This window comes from Mizuhopecten yessoensis, unplaced genomic scaffold (assembly GCF_002113885.1).
Source record: "Mizuhopecten yessoensis strain PY_sf001 unplaced genomic scaffold, ASM211388v2 scaffold9301, whole genome shotgun sequence".
NCBI lineage: Eukaryota > Metazoa > Mollusca > Bivalvia > Pectinida > Pectinidae > Mizuhopecten > Mizuhopecten yessoensis.
The window spans coordinates 450,750-474,845 of record NW_018407979.1 but is presented as its reverse complement, the minus strand read 5'-3'; the positions used below and the strand labels follow the sequence as shown (position 1 = coordinate 474,845).

The 24,096-nt window shown below is 36.8% G+C and overlaps 1 protein-coding gene across 3 annotated transcripts in view; it reads left to right on the top strand.

Annotated features, from left to right (window-relative positions):
* The window catches only part of LOC110457705 (kinase suppressor of Ras 2-like), a 48,062-nt gene that overhangs the window by 10,776 nt on the left and 13,190 nt on the right, over nt 1-24,096 (top strand). For 2 of the 3 annotated variants that reach the window (XM_021509074.1, XM_021509073.1), the window contains exons 4-17: nt 381-609; nt 1,366-1,539; nt 1,900-2,078; nt 8,705-8,759; nt 12,874-12,966; nt 14,594-14,670; nt 15,927-16,163; nt 16,786-16,858; nt 18,108-18,150; nt 18,671-18,763; nt 19,399-19,490; nt 20,604-20,694; nt 21,529-21,611; nt 23,131-23,355. In XM_021509074.1, the coding sequence (XP_021364749.1) occupies nt 381-609; nt 1,366-1,539; nt 1,900-2,078; nt 8,705-8,759; nt 12,874-12,966; nt 14,594-14,670; nt 15,927-16,163; nt 16,786-16,858; nt 18,108-18,150; nt 18,671-18,763; nt 19,399-19,490; nt 20,604-20,694; nt 21,529-21,611; nt 23,131-23,355 (1,744 nt within the window). The remainder of the gene's footprint in view (nt 1-380; nt 610-1,365; nt 1,540-1,899; nt 2,079-8,704; nt 8,760-12,873; nt 12,967-14,593; nt 14,671-15,926; nt 16,164-16,785; nt 16,859-18,107; nt 18,151-18,670; nt 18,764-19,398; nt 19,491-20,603; nt 20,695-21,528; nt 21,612-23,130; nt 23,356-24,096) is intronic. The other variant, XM_021509075.1, reaches the window with a different exon arrangement.

Below are 24,096 nucleotides of genomic sequence, written 5' to 3'. Positions count from 1 at the left end.
TTTGTATTACAGTACATCAACTCTAACCCTGCTGATATCAGATCTAGAATGTGCAATTTTTATACAAACCTGCTTCTCACAACCAGCTGACACTTGTTAAAGCCGCGCATCAGACATGCTGGTGGCCTGTATTAATAGTGTCCGTCTGTTGATAATAGCTTTCAAAGAACAGGCATCGATGAGACTATTCTATCGGAGATATAGATTTAGTCCTGTCAGAAATATGTTATTTTGGCAGGGTTTGTTTTAGTTAAATATGTCATAATCACAACTGCCATAATGGAAATTGTGCACATTTTTTTGATAAATTTCTTTGATAACAAGTTTTGAAAGTCACATTTTATTGGCATCATTTGTTGACACTTAACATAACATTCCAGAGCACCTGTTGGTTGGAGACACCGGAGGGGACAGTGATAAAGACCTGAGCTGGACAAACTATACGCAGGCTTCCAGTAGTCCATACAGTGGCAGTTCACCAGGCTACCACTCCGGGCGGCCCTCCATATCCTCCCTACCCCCGGAAAATATCCAGCCCGTACCCATCCCCTCGTCCCCACAGAGTACTCCCCCATCACCGGTCCCCACCACCCACACAGACAGAACCAGGTGAGTGACAGTTCTCTCTCAAACACTCATTATATCCCCTGCAAAAAAGTTCTTGAAAGTTATAAATCGCAATGTCTATCTGTCTAAAACTCCCAACACCATTTGTTAGATTTTGTTGTGTTGCGGTATAGCTAATGTTCATGATAATTATGAAGATTTTCATGAAGGCAGAAAGTTATTTAACGACAAGATTTTCTGCAGTTATGGCCCTTGACACTTTAAAATTTTGCTCTGGAAACGTTTGTTAGTCCAACTCCTTCCCCAATGTGTTGTAACTTTGCATAGTAAAAGTTATGTAGATGTGTTTGAAGTATGGAAACTGGGATTAAATTATTTCTATTGGATTTATGTCCCTTTAGACTATTGAATTTTTTGTCTCCAAAACCTTATAAGCACACTTCCTTCTATTCTGTTTGTTAGATTTTATTGTATTTTGGTGTAGTGAGAAAACATGGAAATAGAGTTATGTTCCTTGAAAATATATTGCAATCCACAAATTCTTTCTTGACTTTTGACCTTTGACACTTCCATTGTCTGTCCCAGGTACCATGTAAGAGCTACCATTAGTTCGTTTAATTATAACTTGGCGTAAGTGAAAAACAGGATCAGGACAGACATTTCAGTTTAACAATTTCTGCTGGAGTTTTTTGCCCTTGACTTTGGGTTATTCGTTCACTCTTTTTTTATCAAAAATAATGTAAAATTTCCATCTATATTCAGGAAAAAGATTTAGAGTTTCCTCCCTTTCTTCTGTAGGTATACACCTCCTCCTACGCCTCCACTGACTGGCAGATCTGGAGGCAACTCACGGATGACAGGAACCCCGCCCACAAATCGTCGACACATCCTCATTCCGGACTATCCTCTCACAAAGAGTCGTTCCCATGAGTCTCAGCTGGCCAACAGGGTCACAGATATCGATGGACCTAAGTAAGTGTTCGCATAGAAATGTGTCATGTCTGTACATGAAGCTTGTGGTAGCTTTTCCAGCCTTTCAGGTATTGGACAAATATGACATGCTATATTTGAATGAAAATAGGCATTAAAGTAACAGCTTCAAAATTTGTTATTTTAATTGGGGGGGGGGGGAATGGAACATGAGTTTACATATCAAGAACTGTTTTTGCTTTACTGATTTCATTAATAAACCTTTCTCAATATATTGCCAAACCCCATTATGATGTAAAAAATATATTCAACAAAAGAAGGATAGGAAAAACAGTTGACTCCTTAACAGTGTTGTACATTGTAAACCCAGCAAATTTAATAGTATTTTATTTTCTTCCACAGGTACAGTAAGAAGAAACCTACCAATCTAATTATTGGAAACGATATGCTGAAGATACGTCGGCCTTCCAACGAAGGCTCAGAAACGGGTGGGGGCAGTCGCGGTCCCTCGGGTCACACCTCCCCCATTCCTAACTCTCCCATACATCCATCACGACTCAAGGCTATTGACTATTCCAAAAGTAAGTCAGGGTCAACTCTCGGTGTTGTGTTTGTGGTATAGTAGAGTTATCTCCCCTGCATGCCCGTTCCTCACGTTTCCACTCCTTCTGCTGTGGACAGACCACATGTCATACACTGGGAAATTCCTACATGGGTTCTGTTGCCATTTTCATATGGTATGTTTTGCTTAAGAATTTTTAATTTAACCTAGTTTTAATAAATTTTCAAGACAACTGTTTCAATATAAAATCTATTAATTTATGTTTGAAGTAGATTGAAATTATTGCAAAATTTCATGTTTTTGATAGACAATTTTAATGGAATTTGATTGAATAAATTTTGATTGCAAATTTCATTGTTGATGGCTGATTGCTGAAATTCCAAATTCTGACAACTCAGAAAACAAAGGTTTTAAAAAAGTGAATATCTATTCTGAATCTAGTGAGATTTTCCAGTGGATGACATAAGTGGTATGTTGTAGTGGTGGTTTTCTAGATACATGGACACACCTCATTTTGAATCTTGTGTTTGGTTGATAGTGTTAGTAATTTACTTTTCATGCCTGAACTCTCCTCAACTCTTCCAGCCAGTATGGATGTTTCCTATCTATAAACTAAAACCCCATATAACAAAATGTATACCTCTCTCAGCTACAATAAACATATAGGGATTGAATCACATTTTCTTTTCAAATGTTTATGCTTGTATGCAACTGAATAATGTTCATACAGGCACAAACTTTTAAAAGTGCTGTTTAATACCGGTACACATTTTTTTTCCATTCCAGATTTATAATTATAAGTGATATAAGCATATAAAAGTATGTACTCCCTAATCTTTGTAGTACAGTTTTAAAGTTTCTGTATCATCAGTGCATAAATACTGGAACAGTATAACTACAGATATATGCTTGCTTCTTTCGATGGTATCTTATTATGTCTAGGCATAATGATCCTATCGCATTCATAGTCCTATGATTCCTTTTGGTAATGTTTACAGAATTTGAAATGTAAAAATAATACCTTATCATATAAACCTTCAGTCTCAGTGCCAATATAGCGATATATAGTGTTAATAAAGCCGGATCTCTTGTTCTCGGAGAACTAATCGGCACCAGTATGATTGTGCATCCTTCTATAGGGCTGCGTTGGCCGAGTGGTTAAGGCGTCTGACCGTCTTGACCATTATTGACCTCCACCACTGGGTCACGGGTTCTAGGCCAATGTGGAGCAGCTGCCAGGTACTGGCTGTAGGTCGATGGTTTCTCTCCGGGAACTCGGGCTTTCCTTCACCACCAAAACCTGGCACGTCCTTAAATGACCATAGCTGTTAATAGGACGTAAAACACAAACAATCCTTCCTGGTAGTCATGCTAAAAAGTATGTCAGTTAAAAAAGAGCTAATACATTTCACAAATTTTGCATTTTGATTTAATAAAACAAAAGTAACATATTACTACAATAATAATAATTTGAGAAAAAGCATGAATAATTGAATTGAACATTTTACACAAAATAGAATCAGAAATTAAGGAGGTAAGGAGTTATGAAAGAGTTAAACCGAGAAACTATTTTAGCGCTTAATATATTCAGTCCTTAATAACCATATTTCAAAATGACATTTCATGGAAATAATCAATTTGTGTCGAAACTGTAGTCCGAGAGGTTGGAAAGCCTGTTTAACCCATTCCCCTAAAGTCACATTTGAACCATACCAACTCAAAGACTGGTCAAGTCCAGTTTAAATATGTAGGGGTGAATGAGTNAAAACTGTAGTCCGAGAGCTTGGAAAGCCTGTTTAACCCATTCCCCCTAAAGTCACATTTGAACCTTACCAAATCAAAGACTGGTGTACAGTGAGTTAGAACTTAGTGAATTAATTGATGAAGATATTTGCATGCCATTTATATCAAACTGCACAGCTGTCAACACAATGAATCTTTTGTTGAAAATTTCAAGTTGGTAGACCTGTTCTGAGTTTTTGTATTCTCTTAACTCGATTTAAGTCAGTCATGCAATGCACATGCATAGTTTAAAAAAGCACACGCTTTTACCACTGGACTGCACTTGCATTAATTATTGTCTTAGTGTGGATATTCTTGTCATTATCGAAATTTATGAGCACTTCAGATAAAACAACACGAAATATATATCACATTTCATAGTATTTTAATTTAGATAGAATACTTACTGGTAGTGTTATGAGTTTTGATATTAAATTCAGTTTCAATTTTCAACTAATCTTCAGAATTAATAACACTTTGAATAAAGAATCGGTGCCAATTCGGACTTACTGGTGGCTATCACCGATAAGTTTTATTTTTTGTATATAGATACCTCGGGTTATGCCATCATTGGTTTCAGGCTTAAAACTTGAATAGTCTTAAACTTTTTCATTGGTTTCAGGCTTAAAACTTGAAAAGTTTTAAACTTTTACGTTGGTTTCAGGCTTAAAACTTGAATCATCTTAAACTTTTACATTGGTTTCAGCCTTAAAACTTGAATAGTCTTAACCTTTTACAGTGGTTTCAGGCTTAAAACTTGAATAGTCTTAAACTTTTACATTGGTTTCAGGCTTAAAACTTGAAAAGTTTTAAACTTTTACGTTGGTTTCAGGCTTAAAACTTGAATAGTCTTAACCTTTTTACATTGGTTTCAGCCTTAAAACTTGAATCATCTTAAACTTTTACATTGGTTTCAGCATTGAAGGGAAATAACAAGACAACAATTTAAAACATATTATTCTAGTTTCAAATAATAAGAAAAAGACAAATAAAGATGTAAAACTGAAAAGAAAAATAGAAAATAGAAATGGTGGACGTGAGATGTTAAATTGCATAAACACAATTTATATAGTATACACAGATACAATTTCTTGTGTAGTGGCTTGTGTGCCAACCTTAAACCAAACATCCCTGTAACAGTGAATTGGACTGCCTGCTGGAGTCTATCAGAAGGAGTGGTAAACAATGTATCCCCTTGTCCAGTATAATAGCCAAAGAATCAAACCAACCAAGTTGACTTCTTTTGGAATAGACAATGGTGCATTACCTCCCTTTCTAGTCTGGTGCAATAGTCGTTTTGTTGCTATTATAAGTTTTATTTTTTGTTCACTTTATATGGGATTTTACTATTTGTTTGGTTTGTGTTTATTGTTGTATGGGGAGGGACATGTGTGTTGTATGGGGAGGGACAGGTTGTTTGTTGTATGGGGAGGGACATGTTGTAAGGGGAGGGACAGGTTGTGTGTTGTATGTGGAGGGGCAGGTTGTGTGTTGTATGGGGAGGGGCATGTTATGTATTGTATGGGGAGGGACGTGTTGGTTATTGTATGGGGGGGGGCAGGTTGTGTGTTGTATGGGGAGGGAAAGGTTGTGTGTTATATGGGGAGGGACACGTTGTGTGTTGTATGGGGAGGGCCAGGTTGTGTGTTGTATGGGGAGGGGCAGGTTGTGTGTTGTATGGGGAGGGGCATGTTATGTATTGTATGGGGAGGGACGTGTTGGTTATTGTATGGGGGGGGGCAGGTTGTGTGTTGTATGGGGAGGGAAAGGTTGTGTGTTGTATGGGGAGGGAAAGGTTGTGTGTTGTATGGGGAGGGAAAGGTTGTGTGTTATATGGGGAGGGACATGTTATGTATTGTATGGTGAGGGACATGTTGTGTGTTGTATGGGGAGGGACAGTTTGTGTGTTGTATGGGGAGGGACATGTGTGTTATATGGGGAGGGACAGGTTGTGTGTTGTATTGGGAGGGACATGTTATGTATTGTATGGTGAGGGACATGTTGTGTGTTATATGGGGAAGGACATGTTATGTATTGTATGGGGAGGCACAGGTTGTGTGTTGTATGGGGAGGCACAGGTTGTGTGTTGTATGGGGAGGCACAGGTTGTGTGTTGTATGGGGAGGGGCATGTTATGTATTGTATGGGGAGGGACATGTTGTTTATTGTATGGGGAGGGACAGGGTGTGTGTTGTATGGGGAGGGACAGGTTGTCTGTTATATGGGGAGGGACATGTTATGTATTGTATGAGGAGGGACATGTTATGTATTGTATGGGGAGGCACAGGTTGTGTGTTGTATGGGGAGGCACAGGTTGTGTGTTGTATGGGGAGGGACAGGGTGTGTGTTATATGGGGAGGGACATGTTATGTATTGTATGGTGAGGGACATGTTGTGTGTTGTATGGGGAGGGATATGTTGTGTGTTGTATGGGGAGGGTCGGGTTGTGTGTTGTATGGGGAGGGACGTGTTATGTGTTGTATGGGGAGGGACATGTTATGAATTGTATGGGGAGGGACAGGTTGTGTGGTGTATGGGGAGGGGCAGGTTGTGTGTTGTATGGGGAGGGGCAGGTTGTGTGTTGTATGGGGAGGGAAAGGTTGTGTGTTATATGGGGAGGGACAGGTTGTGTGTTGGATTGGGAGGGACATGTTATGTATTGTATGGGGAGGGACGTGTTGGTTATTGTATGGGGGGGGGCAGGTTGTGTGTTGTATGGGGAGGGAAAGGTTGTGTGTTGTATGGGGAGGGACGTGTTATGTGTTGTATGGGGAGGGACATGTTTTGTATTGTATGGGGAGGCACAGGTTGTGTGTTGTATGGGGAGGCACAGGTTGTGTGTTGTATGGGGAGGGACGTGTTATGTGTTGTATGGGGAGGGACATGTTATGTATTGTATGGGGAGGGACATGTTGTTTATTGTATGGGGAAGGACAGGTTGTTTGTTGTATGGGAGGGACAGGTTGTATGTTGTATGGGGAGGGACTGGTTGTATGTTGTATGGGGAGGGACATGTTGTATGGGGAGGGACAGGTTGTGTGTTGTATGGGGAGGGACATGTTATGAATTGTATGGGGAGGGACAGGTTGTGTGTTGTATGGGGAGGGACAGGTTGTGTGTTGTATGGGGAGGGACATGTTATGTATTGTATGGAGAGGGACATGTTGTATGTTGTATGGGGAGGGGCCAGTTGTATGTTGTATGGGGAGGGACATGTTATGTGTTGTATGGGGAGGGACAGGTTGTTTATTGTATGGGGAGGGACATGTTATGTATTGTATGGGGAGGGACATGTTATGTATTGTATGGGGAGGGACATGTTATGTATTGTATAGGGAGGGACATGTTATGTATTGTATGGGGAGGGACATGTTATGTATTGTATGAGGAGGGACATGTTATGTATTGTATGGGGAGGGACATGTTATGTATTGTATGAGGAGGGACATGTTATGTATTGTATGGGGAGGGACATGTTATGTATTGTATGAGGAGGGACATGTTATGTATTGTATGGGGAGGGACATGTTATGTATTGTATGAGGAGGGACATGTTATGTATTGTATGGGGAGGGACATGTTATGTATTGTATGAGGAGGGACATGTTGTTTATTGTATGGGAAGGGACATGTTGTTTATTGTATGAGGAGGGACATTTTATGTATTGTATGAGGAGGGACATGTTGTTTATTGTATGGGGAGGGACATGTTGTTTATTGTATGGGGAGGGACATGTTGNGGTTGTATGTTGTATTGGCTGATTGTATATTTAAATGTGTCTTCTCCTGATTGCAGAAGTAGGAATGTTTGTATGGATTTAGTTAGGCATGGGGATGGTGTGTTTTTCCTGCAATGTCATGGATCAGCTAGTTATTATTACTGTAAATATTTTCATGACATAGATATTTTTTGCGATTGTGTTTAAATTCAATCATTTGTGAGTATTGAGAATTAATATCAATGAAAAAATAACAGAAACATCTTTTGTGATAAACTGTCTTTGTCATTTAGTAAAAGAGGAAGTATTTTGCAAAATGTAGCCGATTAGCAGTTTATATTTGCTCCTGCTCTGAACAAGTCACGGGTATGTATAGTAATCACCTAATATGTTTGTCTTTCTTTGTTTGTTATGGACATAAGTTTAGGTACATCATTTGAAGGTGCTGTGTTGTTTACGAGAAATGGAAACCTGCAACTTCTGTTGGACTATAGACCTTTAATTACTCACCCCTGAAGACACATGATGAATTTTTCAGGGGTGATTCATAGAAGGACGGGATCTTGAATTCAAATGTCCTGCGATTTATTTATCATATTTTAACATGTAATAAATATACCGTCGTATGTATGATGTTTTTGTTGATTTTGTATTCATATCACAAGAACATGCTGCTTTATTTAAACACAATTGCAAAAATGTCTATTCATGATTTACAGTAATTTGACAAGGCATGTATCAGATTTCGTCATGAAATCTTAACTTTACAATATAACAGCATATCACAATGTGTGTTTTTTCGGACAGAATTATATAAAAAAAACTTTAATTCATTGCAAAAATCACAAAATGAGAAACCGAAAAGAAGACAGAGGGAGGAATTTTGATTGAAATTAAATATTGTTGAACATTGCTTGTAAATGAAAGAAAAACATTTTAAATATCAAGAAATTTGGACAATATTTGCCGAAATACAATGTTAACCTTATTTGTATGTTGTATGATGCTTCAGTGTACTTGTTTGGGCCTTAAATGTACTTGTTTTGGCCATTAGGATTTGTATGGAACAACCTGTTAAGATTCGGATTGACTCAAGTAAGTACATAGCTGAGTGATGTTGAAGTGTTGGCCCCTTTTACTTGCAGATACGCTAGCCGTGCCCAAGTCACCTAAACAACATCAGCTCCATGGTAACCACAGGTAGGTATCGCTTTGTTTCAGGTACCTACTACTTGCATTTCCCTCCTGACAATATTTATTTAAACCATCAGACAAAACCCTACACTTGTTTGTTTAAGATAGTTCAAAACCAAAACTACATGTATTTAGATTAAAAGTTTTTATATTCAAAGACAAGAAATTTTAAATTTTGTTTCTTAATTAAGAGTAAGATAATTTTAGACTATAAGATACAGTAAAATTGAGGAAAACTTCCTGTTTGTGTGCGAACTTCCAGTTTCAAATATGGATGTGACATAAGGATGCGGTCCACACACACAATCCTTTATGAAAGGCGGGGGCCCGAAAGGCTTGGACCAAGCATGACTGTTGTTATTTAGCATCTGGCTGGCTGGCTGGCTGGCTGGCTTGGTCCAGCCCATAACTTTCTTGCTATTTTTATCTACGTTATGCAAACCTAACGTAATTATTTATCCTGGCAAGGGCAGTGTTATGAACCCAAGTTGGGAATCCTGCCCAGATTCATATTTATATCATACATATAGCCCTTTGGTCATTTGTAATGCAAAATTATTACTTAAAGAACTAAAAGATTATATCAAATGTAGGTCACTGTGACCTATATATTCTGCTTTATTGACTTTTGTTGGGCTTTGTGTTAAGCTCTATTCCTTGAGTTAGATTTTGCAGTCAGCTCCATTGCCATCAAAGCCAAGCTGGGGCATATTTATCATGTTTTTTTAATGAAGTTGGTATGTAGGTGTTATGTGAAACATTTAATTTTTGTCCGCCTCATAGTGAAAGTGGTATTAAGTGTTCGCCTTTACTGTACATCGGTTCTGTATGAGATAATGACCACTCACGTTGTGTAGACTTGATATACATGTATAGCTCTGTTTCTTTTGTTATACTCCATAGCTCTTTTTGCATCAATCAAGGCAAGAGCTAAGCTTATCAATCTTTCACCAACCTTTCCAGGTTCTTCACTGGTAGTATTAGCTTTATCTTTCTGGACCAGAATTAGGTCGGTTTCATCAACATGTTCCAAATGCAAAGGGCCAAGTGAGCCTATGGCATGGTGCGGCGTCCGTTGCCGTCCGTCCGGCGTCAACATTTTACTTTAAACAACTTATTCTGAATAACCAAAAGGCCAAGGGTACTGATATTTGGCCTGTAGCTGGCTGGGATGAAGGGCTACCAACTTTGTTCAAATGAATGACCTTGACCCACTTTCAAGGTCACATGGGTCAAATATCTTAAACTTTTCAAACAACTTCTTAATAACCAAAAGGCCCAGGGTACTGATATTGGGCCTGCAGCATGCTGAGATGAAGGTCTACACAGTTAGTTCAAATGAATGAGGTTGACCGACTTTCAAGATCACAGGGGTCAAATGTCGTAAAATCTTCAAACGACTTCTTAATAACCAAAAGGCCCAGGGAACTGATATTTGGCCTGCCGCATGCTGAGATGAAGGGCTACCAAGTTTGTTCAAATGAATGACCTTGACCCACTATCAAGGTAACTGGGGTCAGATGTATTAAAATCTTCAAACGACTTCTCAATAACCAAAAGGCCCAGGGTACTGATATTGGGCATGTAGCATGCTGAGATGAAGGGCTACACAGTTAGTTCAAATGAATGACCTTGACCAACTTTCAAGATCACAGGGGTCAAATGTCGTAAAATCTTCAAACGACTTCTTCTCAATAACCAAAAGGCCCAGGGTACTAAAATTGGGCCTGTAGCATGCTGGGATGAAGGACTACCAAGTTTGTTCAAATGAATGACCTTGACCTACTTTCAACCTAATGTCCCTGTTTGACATTTAAGGTCACAGGCATCATATGTTTAAATCTTTTAATAGGTTCTTATGAATCAAACACTGATATTCTGCCTGTAGCTGTATTTTAGTCCACTTTTAAGATTACAAGTGTGAGAATAATACCAGGTGAGTGATGCAGGCCCATTGGGCCTCTTTTTCCAGTTGGATTGAAGTTGTTTCTGTATGAAATATAGCTTATAGTAGAACAGTTTTTATACAACTTTAATTTACTTACATTAATCACTTTTGTTTGCGTGTATGGAAGTACACAGGGGGAATACTTTGAGAAAACCCAAGTAGTCAGGCAGGTGACCCGATACTTTTTCACGTTTGACCGGAGAGTCCAAACCCTGCTGTCTTGTTGAAAAGCAAGTGGCCACACTACATCCCCTGCCTACCCTTATGAAGATGGCGTACCTTGTGATCTGATTTTGTTTTCTGTTGAACCTCGGCAAACATTTTCTTTGTTTATATTTTACCATTTAGAGGTCTGTCAAGCTTTACTCTTCAGGATGTAAAAGAAGAAGTCACACTTTTTGATCTACATAAACAGACAAATTAAGGCCCTAAGTTGTCCGAATTTTGGATTCTTTGATGTTTCTACCACAGATTATAGCTTGTGATTATCTAACATGTTGTTGCTTTTCAACATTAGGTTCTGTAACACCTTTAAGATAACAACATGCGACCACTGTCACAAACAGATGTTTCTTGGATACAAATGCAAAGAGTGCAAGTAAGATTGTAGCATCTGTGTTGTCTCCCTTGGTAACCCTCTCCAGGGTTCGCCCTGGTGACACAGATCATCATGTGATTAGTTGGTTGTAACGATGTTGTACATTTTGTCCCATCATGCACTTGTAAGCTTCGGTTTGCACCTTTTGTCGGCTTTGTTTAATGTCTTTGATTTCGTAGCTATTCTCTATGTTTTTTAGTCCGACTCGATTTGATAGGGAATTTTTTATTTTCTTATTTGTTTCATTCCTTGTCCTTGATGTGAATTTCCCTTGATGTGGCTCTAAATGAACGTTTGGGAACATAAAAAATCTACTTAAACAAGTTCTAATGTGTGGTTTTTGTTTCAATGAAGGTTAAAGTTACCATGCTGCAATCTGTCAGAAAAATTATGATTAAAAATGCAGTCATAAAATTCCATAAACTCTTTTAAGTATATTGTAATAAAAAAAATAATAAAAAAAAATCAGCAACTCAAAAGTCAAAATTTAGACTCTTCCAAGACCATGAATCGGACAGTCTACTGTTAAATCCAGGGGTGAATGTGTTCATTGAAATATAGAAAAAACAAATGATTATGGCCTTTTTACAGGGAATCTTTTTTATTCTAATCAAATGAAGAAAACATAATCAGAAAAACCTGTATTTTCATCACGCTCACATTTAGAAACTTTGTAAAATTGTTGGGCATCATCGGGAAAATGTGCTGTTCCAGACTTCAGATCGAAAGTGCCAGGACAAATGAATTTTCGTTGTACACTTTTAAAATACTTTACCACTGACGTTTCTTTTGAAGTTTATTTAGTGTCAGCTGACATCTTTTAATTTCTGTTGATTTTTTACTGTTTTTCAGTTTGAATTTTTTATCTTTTCATTTAATTTACATCTGGCTAACTCTGTAACTTCATAGAAACTTTATTCTTTTTTTCCCCTAAACATATTTAGATGTAGTCTCCAGAATCTAATAATGTGTTCCATGAAAAATTGCCAAAAAGTCATCAGTGTTAGCCAGAATGCTCTGTTTTTAAGTCTTTACATGTAGTGCCTCACAAGTATTTCTCTTTTTGGTGAAAATGGCTCTAAACACGCAAGCAAATCTGAAATATATCACGGAAAAAATTTACAGGAAACATTCCAAAACTTGTGATCAATGATTCAGCCCCAATTAAATGACATCTGTCCATGATTTTACAAGAATTTGAGATATTTTTTTTACATTTCAATGAAATCTTTATGAAAGTGTTTATTAATTTACATAAATATTCTACCAATAGATCTTCAAATTTGCACAAAAATGATCATTCAAATTATAGTTTGAGGAAAGGATTCGCCTCCAAAATGTTCTGTCTTAAAACTTTAGTAGACTCTACCATGCATTGATCTGGATGAGTCCATTATGGTCTACAGTGGTAAAAGGGTTAATTAATATCAACATAATTGAAATAAACAGTAAAAATACAAAACCAAAACCAACGAGCCATGAATCCAATGTTTGTGAGTACTACAAGTAAAGAGGTTGTTGATGTTGTGTTGTTGCCCTGTTGTTGTCACCTCCCGACTTTCTTCTCTTTGTAGATTTGAAAAAAAATCCTTTACCATATTTGGAAGTAACTGTGACGTTTGTTCTAAAGTCATCTACTTAAATGGAAAAGTTTGCAAGGATTGCAAGTAAGTATGTCGCTGGCATTGTCTCCCCTCTGCAACCTCTCCTGTCAGTGTTTTAGGTGTTGTAAAAATGTGGATATTGTTCCCGTATTTCTTGTCTTAAATTCTTTTTTTTTACATATATTTTCTTTTTAGCTCACCTGCTCGGAAGGGATGATGATACAAATATAATCATGGGCAGTTAGTCTTTATAACATGTTGTCCACATATTTTCCTTGTTCTCTTTAATATAGGTACCATATTCTATAGAAATTTAAATTAAAAATAAAGATGTCCAGGTGAACAGTCGATTTTCCTGGGCATCTTTTTATGGAATCAATAATTTTGTTTTGTAAATTATGTTGACATGTTTTCTGTTAGCATTCATATATTCAACTATGTATATGAAATTAGGTGGATTTTATATATATTTATATATATACTGATTAATAAATTACTGTTCTTTTATTAATATATTACCAATGAAAATATTATTTATATTCACATATTGAATTAATAATCATCTGAAATATTTTTGAATGAAATGACAATATTTGTACATTGTGCTACTTTTCATTCATATTGTTCTTGAACTGATGTTAGATACAATGTTTTAAGATGTGATTTAATATTAAAATGTTCTAAAATTGTTTACAAAATGTATACAGTTAAAGAATAAACATTTGTTTAATTTGACAGCATTCTATTTCATATACGTATGTATATTTCTGCAATACTGTGAAAACGAACTATTTGTTTAAGAATGACTATGTGTTTCAAGAAAGATTGTTAAAAAAAACACCACCTGAAACTTCATTTGCATATTGTATTCCAGTTGTGTCTAGTTAGCTGTCAATGGTAAATTTCGTAATAGGTTCTACTTTCAGTATGAAAACTGTACCTACATTTATGTTACACTATTTGTCATCGCTCTATCGACTTCATTCCTCCTCAATGGAATTTCATGAAACTTCATACAAGGGTTTGGTATGTCAATGCCTTGAACAAGGTCTCATTTCGGGTTTCTACGTTGAAGGTCAATGTCACTGTTACTATTTCTAGAAAAAACCTCCTCATCGCTCTAGCGGCTTCATTTCCTCTTACATATGTCACAATGTGTGAATGCAAGGGGATTTGTATATCACTTGTGATGCTTGGTTGACGTAATTATTACTGTCATATGATGCACAGTAATACTGCTATACTCAAAGTCTCTTCATCTGTCTATCTCTTATGTCGCCATGGACTGGGAACGGAGATAACAAAACACAGATAATCACATGACTGCCATGACAAAAATAAGACAAAACAATGGTTTTGGAATGTGTTGGATCACAGAGAAAATTGTTTTAGAAAGTTAATTTGTTTTCAGCTGCTTTCTACAAATATTAATGTAAAGACACTCATATTAATGTTTGTGGTTTAGACATATTTACTATATATTGATACATATTCATATGAATGATTCAGCTTTTGTATTGAGAACAAGTCTATTCATTTCACTTTATTTTAGGAAATATTGAACTTGGGAGTTCACGTTAAAATTTGACTAAACAAAGAAGGGTAGATAACACTGTTTCTATACTTTTCGGTGATGTATTTAGGAAGGGTATAGGTTGTTGATATGCTCACCAAGTCCATTTGTTGCCAGATTTAAATGTCATCGAGATTGTGCGGGGAAAGTCAGTGTGAACTGTGCGGGTGACTACCCAGACAGCTTTTGGGAGGGTAAGTCTTTATTCCTGTCACCATTTTTCTCATGATAACTTTAGTTTAGTTCCAAAGTTTTTGCATTATTTAGGAAATATCAATTACACGTATTTTATTGTTTATGTCTTTTGGTTAAAAGTAAATGGCCAGATTTGAAGAAAGCATAAAAATTATGTTCTTGTCCAATTCAGCTTATAAAAATAAAGTCAGAATGAATTAAACAGCAGTTAGACATAATTAACTCTGAGATCAATTCAAGTCTGACAATTGAAGAATACAGAACAACATTCATGGACTGACGGAAGTTATGTTATAATTGAATTTTGCCTTGTTGTGTTTCTGACTTCCAGATTATTTAATTTTCAATTTAGATCATCAAATTTAATGTAGAACTCTCTGGTTTCCAGACAAAAAAAATAAAAAAAATAACTATTCTATTATATGTGGATGTTTTTTGCACATTTACTTTTTATCATTATAGATGCATGATAATAACTTACTATCAAAAAGTCTTATATTCTTAAAAAAAAAACAGCCCAGTAATCTGACTTTTGATCTGGCCATCTGCTTTTCCTGAATCAGGGAAAGTAGCGATTCTAAAAATACCTTTGAAAGTCATTGAATATGAATTTGTACAATGTTTTAATGACAGAATTACCTGTCATATCTACAGTATATGTTTTAAGGTCACCTGAGCTTTAGCTCAAGTGACCTATTGCTATCCGTCTCTGCGTGCGTCGTCCGTTAACATTTTACCTTTTCAACTTAAGCTGAAATACTGTCAAAGTGATTTCATTAATATTTCATGGGAAGGTTACTGACATCTCCCTGACCAAGTGTTTTTACTTTTCGGGTCGATCAGAAATCCAATATGGCCACCACGGCCGCCATTTTGAAAAACTATTTCAAACTTAAAGTCAAGTTCTGCTGGGCCGATTGAACTGAAACTTAGTAGGAATGATCAACTCATGGTCCTGACAAAGTGTTGTTATTTTTCGTGTCAATCAGAAATCCAATATGGCTGCCACGGCCGCTATTTTGAAAATAACTATTTCAAACTTAAAAACAAGTTCTAATAGGCTGATTTAACTGAAACTCAACATAGGAATGATCAGCTCATTGTCCTAACAAACTTAAGTTAACGTTATACTTAACTCTTTTTTACTCAAATTGGTACATATTTCAACAACAAAAATAAATACTGTAGGACTCAGGTGACCATTAAGGCCCATGGGCCTCTTTGTTTCTATGTATAGTATTTTTGCGTATGACAGGATCACCTGTCCAGACACGGAGAGACACAGAACCATACTTAGATACCTACCATGGGGACGGCCCAGGCCTGAAACCAAACCGCTCTGTACCTGTGCTCAATTCAGATTCCAGCTCGTCCTGTAACTCCAGCACAACATCCTCCCCCGCCCCGTACATTAACTCTCCCGCGGGGCACATCGCCTCCCCCTCCCCAGGGCCCTCACCTCACAGAAAAGGCCAACAGTTCCATTATCCAGGTAAGTGATCATGTTTTTGTAACATCTTCATTGTTCGCTTACACTAAGTCATTAAATCACATTTAATTGGTGACACCCTCGAAATTTAAGAGGTGAGCTCACTTACACTCTCTGCACCCCTAGAATATGTCGTGACAAAATCAAAGTCAAATAGTTAGCTAATTGATTGGTGTCGGGTGAAAAACTCTTACCAATCACGAGGCTCATACCTCAGTGCAATTGAGCGGATAGAATCAGTTTTTAGAAGTGAAATAATTATTATTAGGAATCCAAGGTAAGTTCACACATATGTAAGCTGTGTACTGTTAAGTCACTAGTTTTCATGGGTTTTTTAATTCATTGATTTCACGGGTAATCTTCATCAATTAATTCATAGGTGCACAAAATAATTACAAGTTTTATATAAAGCAATTCTCCATTTGAGTTGTCGGGGAAACCACAAAATTTGGGCCAAATGAAAATATCTGATTTCACAGTATAATCATCACTGTCAGTGACAGTTTAATTTTCCAGTTACAAATATTGGATGTGATTAAACAAATTTGTTTAGAAACCTGTTGACTAATTGATTATTTTCTAAATTAAGAACATTACTGATGAATTACATGGATTTTTTTTACAGACACCAAGCCGTTAAAAGTAGACAAGGCTACAGAAACGAATAGTAGTGAACCTGTGAAAATCAGTGTAACAACGTAAGTACACCCTGATCCCACATTCCAAAATATAACAAATACACAGATAGTCTGAATGATACTGTAAAGTACTGTTCTTGAATCTACACAACACATCCCTTAAGATTGGCTGAACAGAATTTGTAACTACCTTTTGTATGAAGCATTCCTGAGACATTTTGTATGAATGAAAGTAGTGGATCCCCTATGTACAGAGGTTGGGAAGTTATAGATAGACGTAATTCTAAAGAAGATTGCTCTGGAAGAATGTACCACTGAAAAATTGATTTACAGAGTTTTCCTTTATTTGATACATATGCAAGACCACACGCTTGTGTTTTTATAACGAATCAGAAAGCACAAGTTTTATTGCGCGGACGAATTTAGTCACAAGTGTGCGGAACACAAGTGCGCTGCCGCGCACGAGTGAATATATACGTCCGTGCAATAAATGAGTGCTTTCTGATTCGTTATAAAAACCCAAGTGTGGTCTAGCTTTTATCACATACCTTCCGCATTTGGTAGAGATCGATACAAAGATTTTATAAACTTTGATATTTTTTGCAAATACAGGGAACTTTTCAGTTCGCCATGACAAGGGGATTCCCATAAAAAGTAGTTCCGGCTAGTAGGTAAATACAACATTCGGTATTGCACATGTGCAATACAGAACGTCGTATTTCATGGTCTGAAAATTGCTTGTATTACTATAACAAGATTCAACAGGTATGTGATACAAAACAGTCCTGAAAATACTCAGTTTAGTATAAGTGAAGACATTATGGTCCTGGGGGGAGTAGTAGTGGTAGCAGTTTGGGGTTGAATGGCACACCAGGATGTCCCATATGACGCCAGTTTCTTTGGGTTTCTTTATATAGCAGTTATTTCCTAGACCTCACCCCACGCTTCGGACACATGACCAGTTTACGTGCTTGTGTCCTGGGGAGAGTTGTGGATTCAGAGGATTTATAGCTTTAGTGACCACCCGACCCCAACCCCAACCCCAACCCCACCCCCAACCCCACTGGTTTGATACCTTATTTCTCATGTCCGGTAGGAAAAGAAAATGTATATTTAAAAATGTAAAATTAAGTTAATTGTTTCATCTACAGCTCATTTTAAGCTTGTATGTGTTTAATTTGCTTATCTAGAAACAAGTTAAAACTTGGTGAGATATTTTCAGGCCTATTGGCTTCTCGTTAAATGAAATTGAGATTGCATAACCTTAAATGTGTGATAATAACAGGTTTTTGTTATTTTTATTTTTCAGAGATACCAATACGTCAGATGATAGTAACAAAACCTTAGTAGATGTAAGTAACATTTCTTTTATGATAATTTTTATTTGAATAAAATCAAATTTATGAGTGAATTATTTCTGACAAATAAAACTACAATGTTAGTACATTGGATATATAACTTTACTTTAATAACTTTAATGTGCTATCAATTATTATCAACAATCTTTCACGAATATGTTAAATGCTTAGCCAACCATTCAAAAAATATCAAGCAATTTTTTTGTCAGGTACTGTTAAATCACTAATGTTCGTGGAATTTTTGATTTTGTTGAGTTCGTAGGTAATTTCAATCCACGAATTCCTAGGTCCACAAATTAATTACAAATTGACATAAAGCCACCCTCTGTATGAGTGGGTACTCGTAATCCACAAATTCATGTACCAATGAAATGGTGCTTTTTCAGAAAACCCAAAAATTTGGACCCCACAAAAATATCTGATTTCGAAGTAAATGACCCAAGCCCCTCTGTCTATAATGAACTCATTACTGACAAAATACAGCTGTCTTATCCATTACTTTTTCTCATTACAGAGTAACACATCGGACAAAACTCTGCTGGACAGGGTGGACTCCATGGACAGCCAAGATGACCCATTAGGTCACAGCTGGAATAGACAGAATAGTGTAAGTGTAAGACCCTTTAGGTCACAGCTAGAATGGACAGAATAGTGTAAGTGTACGAACCTGTAGGTCACAGCTAGAATGGACAGAATAGTGTAAGTGTACGACCCTGTAGGTCACAGCTGGTATAGACAATGGCATCCTGATATATTTCTTAGACAACATTTGATCATTTCTACTTCGAGTAAACCTACATGTAATGCTTACAATCAATTACTACAATAAAAACAATGATATATCAATCAATAGAATTAGAAGAGTTTTGTAGGTACTGTCTTCTCAGGTGCCAACTGCCTTTTCACCTGTACTTCTTCATGGGTTTATGCTTGCATATGCTGTAAGGGTATTAGTGTTCTGTTTTGAGGTGGGACAATGCTGCCAACAGTAGGAATTTTCCTGAATGTCAAATCACTTGAATGCTACAGTACTGACACCGAGCTCCCACCCAGTCCACTTTATACTTCTCTTGGGTTACTTGTAATGTGTAGGCAGGAGAAAAATACTTTTCTGAAAATCCATGCTTCAATGACTGCAGAAATAAACTCTGACTGTCTGCCTGGAAGGCAATAATGTTAACCACTTGACCAAATCTGTCCACAGAGTTTCGTACTCTATTGTGATTTTTGTTTCATTTTCAGTTATCAGTTACATTAAAAGACTGGATAATTCCATTTGAGGAGGTGAAGTTAGGTGACCTCATAGGGACTGGGTCCTTTGGTGCTGTATATAGGTAAGTGTGAGGGCCCCTTCTAGGGACTGGGTCCTTTGGTGCTGTATATAGGGAAGTGTGAGGGACCCTTATAGGGACTGGGTCCTTTGGGGCTGTATATAGGTAAGTGTAATGGACCCTTATAGGGACTGGGTACTTTGGTGCTGTATATAGGTAAGGGTGATGGACCCTTATAGGGACTGGGTCCCTTGGTGCTGTATATAGGTAAGTGTGAGGGACCCTCATAGGGACTGGGTCCTTTGGTGCTGTATATAGGTAAGTGTAAGGGGATCCTTATAGGGACTGGGTCCCTTGGTGCTGTATATAGGTAAGTGTGAGGCACCCTTATAGGGACTGGGTCCTTTGGGGCTGTATATATGTAAGTGTGAGGGACCCTTATAGGGACTGGGTCCTTTGGTGCTGTATATATGTAAGTGTGAGGGACCCTCATAGGGACTGGGTCCCTTGGTGCTGTATATAGGTAAGTGTGATGGACCCTTATAGGGACTGGGTCCCTTGGTGCTGTATATAGGTAAGTGCGATGGACCCTTATAGGGACTGGGTCCTTTGGTGCTGTCACATCGTGATGATTTAGTATCACTTCTTTATTTTGATCACCATTGCCCTACAGAACAATCGGGTAAGTCGGTTCAAAACTCAGTTGTAATTAAACAATACTGGTAACTATTTCAACACATAAAAGAATAATTAAACATTTGTGTGCGTAAAGTAAAGTATCAATGTAGCTTTCAGTATTTTGAAACATTTTGTTACAACAATGCATTGGAAGGGTCCAGTTATGATACTTTGCACTAAATTTATAAAACAAAAAGATATCAATTGAAATTCCTTTGAAAACTGTTGATATTTACCTCGCAGTTCAAATATCAGAACTATCTACCATTAAATAAGCATCCATCTGCCATTCAGTTGCTCCATGATACAGTTGTTTTGTTGATTTGTAATTCATCATTTTAAAGGAATTCAAAAAAATCCATTTGATGTTGATAGAATATCAAAAGGTGCATACTATTTTAACTGAGGAATTTTTATTTGTGTTCCTAAAGGAGAGTATCTTTTATGTATGTATAAAAAAAATGTATTTGTGTATTACAAATATTGTCCATGTTCCAGGGGCCTGTGGCACGGAGATGTGGCCATTAAGATGTTAAATATAGATTCTGATATGGACACACAGGCACAAATGTCGGAATTCAAACAAGAGGTATGTAACTTTTCATTGCTCAATAGTTCAACTTTTTAAAAGTATTTTAGATGTTTTCAATATTACTGTGTGTAATCAGATATTTTCGTGGGGCCCAAATTTCAAGGTTTCTGAAAAACTACCATTTTGTGGGTACATCAATTTGTGGATTACGAGTATCCACACACACGAAGAATTGCTTTATGTCAGGCTTGTAATTACTGGTTGGACCTATGAATTTGTGGATGACGGTTACCCACGAAATCAATGAAATTGAAAACCCAACGAAAAATTAGTAATTTCACAGTATAGACTTGTAAAAATTAGAAGTAAGATGATATTGCTTGATTTTATAATATACCTTTGATATGATGACAGTCTTTTACTATTCCCTTAATCAGGGATCAATCTAGACTTGATTCACTACCGGTTATTGGTAGTTTCCCCTACAGAAGAAAATTACTCTGTTCTTTGAAATTCTCCCTGTGTGCTTCAAAATTCCCCCACTTCAACAAGAAAATAGCAGTTTTTTCTTCAAAATATTTTCCCTGTATATGTTTTCTTTGAAGTTCAACAGTTAAAATGCCTAATACTGCATATATACATTTTCTCCACATAATTTAAACAAAAGTTCTACAATTTTAAGCTAAATATTGTTTAAAAATTGAAATATGCTGCACACATGTATGTCGGACAAAACATTTATCTTTTACCTTCATGATGCTAGAGCCTTGTATCAAAATTTTAATTTCCCCCAAATCTGAAAAAAGGATAAATTCCCCTAAAACCTAGATTGATCCCTGCCTTAATGTCTGATGATGTTTGATTGAATCTGTTTGGATGTTTCTGTTGCAGGTGGCTATGTTGATCAACAAGAGACACGATAACCTTATTTTATTTGCCGGAGCGTGTATGAAGCCTCCAGCTATTATAACTAGGTATGGATCACGCCACGTCAATGTTAGGAATGCTGATCAATATTAATCTGACAAGCATTTAGTCATTGGGCAGTTGTTGGTGAATTTAAGAATAAACTGTACACTGGGATATGTTTGCCAAGTCAAATATTTACCCTTCACAGGTGAAATTTATAATCACCCAGCATTAGTTTTGCCCTTCACATGTAATTACTGTATATTGTATGGTATGTACTGGTATTCACTGTCAAGATAAAATCACCCTCATTGTAGAAGTGGAAAAAATCTCCTAATGTAGATTATGCTTTACTAGAATAAAACAGAAAAAAGATATGTTTATACACATTGCTGTTGTAAAACTACATCAAACATTTATACACACTGCTGTTGTAAGACTACATCAAACATTTATACATATTGCTGTTGTAACACTACATCAAACATTTATCCACATTGCTGTTGTAACACTACATCAAACAGTTATACACATTGCTGTTGTAACACTACATCAAACAGTTATACACATTGCTGTTGTAACACTACATCAAACATTTATACTCATTGCTGTTGTAACACTACATCAAACATTTATCCACATTGCTGTTGTAACACTACATCAAACAGTTATACACATTGCTGTTGTAACACTACATCAAACAGTTATACACATTGCTGTTGTAACACTACATCAAACATTTATACATATTGCTGTTGTAACACTACATCTAACACTTATATACATTGCTGTTGTAACACTACATCAAACACTTATATACATTGCTGTTGTAACACTACATCAAACGTTTATACACATTACTGTTGTAACACTACATCAAACATTTATACCCATTGCTGTTGTAACACTACATCAAACATTTATCCACATTGCTGTTGTAACACTACATCAAACACTTATATACATTGCTGTTGTAACACTACATCAAACATTTATACTCATTGCTGTTGTAACACTTCATCAAATATTTATACACATAGCTGTTGTAACACTACATCAAACATTTATCCACATTGCTGTTGTAACACTACATCAAACAGTTATACACATTGCTGTTGTAACACTACATCAAACAGTTATACACATTGCTGTTGTAACACTACATCAAACAGTTATACACATTGCTGTTGTAACACTACATCAAACACTTATATACATTGCTGTTGTAACACTACATCAAACGTTTATACACATTATTGTTGTAACACTACATCAAACATTTATACTCATTGCTGTTGTAACACTTCATCAAATATTTATACACATAGCTGTTGTAACACTACATCAAACATTTATCCACATTGCTGTTGTAACACTACATCAAACAGTTATACACATTGCTGTTGTAACACTACATCAAACACTTATATACATTGCTGTTGTAACACTACATCAAACATTTATACACATAGCTGTTGTAACACTACATCAAACATTAATACAAAATTTTGTCTTTACAATAAGTCACACATTTATACAAAGTCTTAAATATTGCAATTAATATGCCTATGTTTTAATTTTCAGTTACTGTAGTGGTCAAACTCTGTTCAATTATGTCCGCAAGGAGAAGTTCCAGATGAACAGGACAATAATTATTGCATCCCAGATATTACAAGGGATGGGATTCTTACATGCAAGAGGGATCTTCCATAAGGACTTGAAATCAAAGAATATATTCTTGGAAAATGGCAAAGTTGTGATATCAGATTTCGGATTGTTCAACATTTCTCGGCTCTGTCACGGCAACAGGTTAGTGTCGTCATAGTTACAGATATATACAGAACAGTACTTCCGTGGAAGCGATCCTTATGTCATAACTATGTCATGTAAATGTCGTGGTAATAGTTGCCCTCTATCATCCACAGTCAACCTATTTTTTGCCCATTTCCATTTTGATTATTCTACGTCGAAAATATTCTGTAAAACTTCAACTTCACAAGCTGCAGTATTTGATGGGTTTTGGGGCACGGTTTCATCTTTATGCCCCCTCTCCCATTAAAATTGGGTGGCTGATATTGTCACCCATGTCTGTCCCGTCTTGCCGTGTCACAACCCTACCTACTGCATTTCATCTAAGTTTATACAAAGGTTACTTATAAGAATACATTGAATGATTTTATATTTCAAGGTTCAAGGTCAAAGCTAAGGTCACTGTTGCTATAGAATCGCTGTCATCAGTCTACTGCCCTAAGAGCCCAGGGCTGGGGAGGGGGGAGGGAGGTTCTATGTCTTACAGATGCTTTCTAGTCAAAGTTAGAGTGCTACATTTTTAGCTCACCTGGTCCAATGGACCATGGTGAGTTTATGCCATACCGCAGCATCTGTCGTCCGTCAACTTTTCCTTTATCACGCTACTTGTCCTGAACCGCCAAGTAGATTTTGACTGAATTTGGTCAGGAGCATCCTTGGGCCAAGGAGACTCAATTTTGTATTAACGGGGGATGTGGCCCCCCGGGATCAGAGAAGCGGGGCCCAAAAAGGAAAATAGAG